We start from the raw sequence: 4,978 nt of genomic DNA on the forward strand, positions 1-4,978 counted from the left end.
CTGCGGGAGGATGGGCCCATGTCTCCTCTTCGGGCTGTGCCCGGCCGGGCCCCATGGACTAAACCCTTTTTTAAAAATGTTTAATAAATGTTTTTTCAGGTTGATCTTGGAGGGCAGTTCAGGCGAGTCACGTCTACACGTACCTGCTTGTCCAGTCTGAATCATCTTACTTCATCCCAGGTATGTGTAGCACATATATCTGGTTAAAGCAGTGAACATATGTACATACACTTTGTACCAACAAAAGCAATATCCAGTGTTACCTCCTTTCACACAGGTACATGACTGCTTGTCATTGGGTGTCAAGGTAGGCCTGGGGAATGTTAATCTGGGTCCTTCTTTTAACTTATGCGCCTCAGTCCTAAACAACCAAGGTGTCTCTGTTATGTACGCCTCTGGTCTTCACGGTCATTATTCAGAAGTGGTAGGAGGCAGAGGCTGGACTGGGGAGTTTTCACTCACCAGAAATGACTCACTGGGCTACCAGAATTGGCTAAAAACCCTCATAGATCAACCTGATGTGGTTTGCTACTCTCTAAGACCACTGTATGAACTGGTGCAAACGTCAGCACGGAATAAAGGACTAAAGGCTGCAATAGAGCAGTACTTAAAAGACAACAGCATCAGTCGATCAAACACACAGTCGTACTGTAGCAGCAGTGGTCCCAACCTGGATTCCAACTGTTGTCCTAAAGAGATTCAGAAAGGAACACTAAGGATAACAATGATCCAAGCCTCTGGTCTGAAAGGAGATTTTTGGGACAAGACTGACGGGTGAGTAGTGAACAAGATAAGCTTCAAAGGAAAGCCACTGTAAACATAACAGATGAATCATAGACATTAACACAATGAGGGATATTATACCCCTTATGTCAAACAGAGTGATTTGTGGCCCCAATAAATGATTTGTGACCCTAGGAAGTAATAAAGGAAGTAATAAAACATATGGTACCCATAAAATTATTATATTCATGAAAATTATGATATTCATAAATTTGTGATATTCATCAAAATATGCTAGTTCATAGCTCATTATTTTTCCCCAAAAATAAATGATTTGATTATTAAAAAAAAGTTTTTTATATCAAATAGCATCCTTTATTTTTAAGCATAAAAAGTTTTTACTTTTTATGCTCTTTGAGCGAGGGTTTATGTGGGTTAAAACGGCATGTAAAACCTTATTCACACTTGCCACCTGCTCCCCCTCCTCGCTTTCTTCCTGCTGGTAGTCGCGCTCATCATGTGATCTCTCACTCTGTCCCTCTTCACGCACAGCGGGGAGCCTTAGTGTTATTTGCTTGCTTTCATCTACTTTTTGTCTCTCTAGTATGAGATACTTTTGTAAAAGCATGTTATACTTTTTTTATTTTCTCATCGGGGTTTAGACCCTGAGTCTCCAATACACGTCTCATTTGACTGTCCAGTTCATCCTCGGCTTTGTATCTGATGCTTGGTCGAGAAGCATTTGCATGCGTTTCATGTAAGCATTTGATCTGCTCAGGCGAGATCAGATACATTTTCTGCATTTTTATTTGCGAATGGCGCCTATAGCTAAATCAGCTACGATGGGTAAGACTGTTGTGAGTAGTGGTAAGAGGTAGCCGCCTTTTTGAGTCATTACCTTCTTTTTCTTCCTGACACGTCACATCTGTTGGCCATTTGTCTGATTTTCTCTTATGTCATTTCAACTTCTTATGTTGGCATTGTGTGATTGGAATATTTCCACACAGCTGTTCTGACGGTAGTATCCCGGATCTCAGTCTGAGTTGCTCTGGAGAGGTGGGGGTTAAACCTATCAATAAATATCCGTGTGGTTCTCTCGTGGCTTCTTCAAAACTCTCCAAGATGAAATGCAGACGTCCTGGACATATTTGTCTAGCTAGTGTATTAACTTGTAATTTATCGTGAGGTTTTTAAATAACACTGTTCAGACTGATCGTCCTGCTGTGTTTACCTTGTAGAAACACATTTTGGCTCAACATCATCACACTCATATTTTTATGGTGTCTGTACTGTGTGAAAATCCGGACCACTTTTGGATGATTTGCTGCTTGAAAAATAACATCATCCAGTACAATGAGATGACTCTGGTGTGAGGGAAACAAGCTCTCATCCTCAAAAGAATCAGGGAGACCTTCAATGAATTTAATGCTTTTATTTTTCTCTTGAAGCTCAGAATACAGAGGCTGAAAGGATGTATAAACCCACACAACATTGTCAACAAACTTGTTCGAAACGTACACAGTTTTCCAATACAGATTTCACGAAAAAGGTCTTTCCCCTCTTGGTTGTTCATTTCAGCACAAGTGCGACAGAGAGTAAAGAGAAGCTTGCCTGACTTTGTTTTATAGGGTAAAACGGGAAAATAGAGTCCTCTGGGTGGGTATACAACCGCTTTGATAAACCCAAAGTAGTTTTTAGGGTGCTGAAAATTTCGAAAAATTACTTGAGGATGGCCTAAGGGGTAACGACAGGTGCTATTTACAAACGGATACAACGAGGTGACATCCACATAACTAATTTTCTCACCAGGCGCTACACTGCAACGCAACTGTGCTGGGCTTGTACGGCCTCCGAAGAGGGCATGGCGAGGATTCAAAGGCTCTGGTGGATCATAACGTCTGAGGAAGTTGATTACACTCTCATCAGTACGTTTTAACTTGGTCCACTCATGCTGCCAGATTATAACAGGACACACATTATGTTCAGCTCTCAATCTAGCCAGCCTGTCTTGAGCGGCCATGTTACTGTCTGAAAAAGAGGCCCCTAACAGAGGGTTAACATCGGCCTGATTTGAAAAACACGTAACACACCCATGGAAGTAGCAACCCAAAAATTCCCACAGGTATGTTTTACCGTTAATCTGACCATACCCATCCACATAATAACTAGTGAGCTGTTTTTCCCCTTGATTGAGTGCATGTCTGATAAAAACACCTTGTGTGTAAGAGAGATATTCGAGCCATTGAATTGAGGATGAGGAAAATGATTTGACCTGATTATGGTAATATAGAGGGCACGGTATTGCTAAAGAATTCATTGGCATGAAGTTTGTTAAATAGGTTTTAGGCACGCGCTAGCAAGGGTGTTGCGGCTGAAAGGATCTACTCCTGTCTCTTCAATAAATCCGTTTCTGAACAATGTGCAACCCCGAGCTAGAATTTCAACATCGTTTTCACAGTATAAAAGGGCCTCTTTCATGAAATTGAAGGTGCCGGAGCTGACTGAATCATACCATTTGTAAAATTCTTTCCTGCCCTGTGTTGTCATACGCTCGAGACTATAGGCGGAGGGGGAGGATAAGTGATGTTTGTTTCGAACTGAAACAATGGGGGGAAAGCCTTTAATGCTGTCTGAAAACCCCATTCCTTTTGGGATACCTGACAACGGCATCGGAAGGAAACAGCACGAGTCCATATAGCGCTGGTTTAAGTCTGTGTCTGTAAAGCTGATCAATTTCGAGCCTTGACTGATTAACTTTGGTTTTAAGCTTTGCTTAACCATAGCCCTGAGAATAATGTAAGCATCAAAACTCTTGGCATTATGAGCGATAAAGATAGATAGATAAAGATTTCTGCCAAGGCTGCTAAAGCCTGATTAAGCGCTATAAACGGATCGGATGAGGAAATGTTTTGTGTCAGACTCAGTTGAGAATAAGCCGCGTTTGACTCTGTTTGGATCTCACCATGCTCAACACTCAAACATTGAGAGCTATTTTGCGAGACACTTTCACTAGGCGCTAATCGGGCTAGAGCTAAATTAAGCATTTCTAAAGGGTCATTATTATTATTATTGATCACATCAGGTTGCTCACCGCTTTGTGGAGGTGTATTCTGTGAATGAACAGTATTTTGATTTAACCTAGCTAACGCTAGAAGCAAGAAATGGGTCTGTAATATCATGTTCCTGGTTATCCATTTTTATTGAGTGACAAGAATATCTAAAAGCACAGTTGTTGAAAAAGTAAAGAAAAAAAAACAGCTTTTTATATGATGAGCGAATTAATTCAGCAATGAGACATACTGCTCGAAGAGCGATAGAAGCGAGCTGGTGTCGTCTGCGCTTTGTCCTTGTGCTCCTTATCCTTCTGGTCCTGCTGCTTGTTCTGTTGCTCCTGAGATGTTTAAGTAGACCTAACAATTTGAGGATAACCCCCCCCCCCCCAAAAAAAACCAAACAAACAGTGAGTTATGTTAAATACAAAAGGATAGTTTTTATAAAATTAGAAAAAAAGTGAGAACATAGAGAGACTGACCGTGTTTAGCTCGCAAAAGCAGGCGCCGTGAATTTCGTCTGCCTGATGGGGGAGAAGAAGCGTTGGTGGGGATGGTGCTCCGGGAGCCAGGAGCGTGAGGACCGACCGCGGAGAGCAAATCTTGGCGGACAGACGAATATTTTTCCCCGAGGGTCGCGGGAGAGAAGAAGCGCCGGTGGGGATGGAGCTGTGGCCGGCAGAAGCGGGACGACCTAGCGCTAAGAACAGATCTCTCCCGATTGGACAGACGGATATTTTTCCCTCAGCGAGAGATCATAAAAATCGGAGCCGCTCTTCTGTTATGTCATTGGCAGCGGGGCGAAGTTAGGCACGTCTCGGAGGCGGAGTTGGTCTCCAGCGCAAATTTCGAACGGAGAGCCCGAAATCATTAATAAGGAGCAGATATAGCGAGAGCAACAAGGGAAAAAATTGTGCGCTGGCTGCGGCTCAGTGCGAGTTAGAACTTAGGCTGTGCGCTGGATTTGAGATGGAGCTAGTAAGAGGGCTGGTTTGAAGAAAAAAGACTAAGGATTTTTTCAGGAGTTTTTACCCTGTTATCGAATATAAGTTTTGGGAATAGAGGGTTCCCCCTAACAAGTTATTCTAGGGGGGGTTTTTTGCGCATGTTTTGGATAAAAATACGGAGGGTTTTTTCTGGAGGTTTCCTGCTTGTTTGCCTAAGGGTTGGGTGGGAGCCGCGGTGAGCTTATGCTTGGGGGGGAT

At 42.7% G+C, this 4,978-nt stretch overlaps 1 protein-coding gene across 1 annotated transcript in view; it reads left to right on the top strand.

The window, feature by feature from the left end:
- Positions 1 to 60: 60 nt before the first annotated feature.
- LOC102302046 (perforin-1) overlaps positions 61 to 4,978 on the top strand; it is a 6,830-nt gene continuing 1,912 nt past the window's right edge. Inside the window, exons 1-2 of the mRNA XM_005952843.3 lie at positions 61 to 180; positions 278 to 774. Coding sequence (XP_005952905.3) covers positions 88 to 180; positions 278 to 774 — 590 coding nt within the window. The 5' untranslated portion in view covers positions 61 to 87. The remainder of the gene's footprint in view (positions 181 to 277; positions 775 to 4,978) is intronic.

The sequence above is a fragment of the Haplochromis burtoni genome, unplaced genomic scaffold, assembly GCF_018398535.1.
Source record: "Haplochromis burtoni strain Fernald_Lab_line unplaced genomic scaffold, NCSU_Asbu1 Contig_2314, whole genome shotgun sequence".
Taxonomy (NCBI): Eukaryota; Metazoa; Chordata; class Actinopteri; order Cichliformes; family Cichlidae; genus Haplochromis; species Haplochromis burtoni.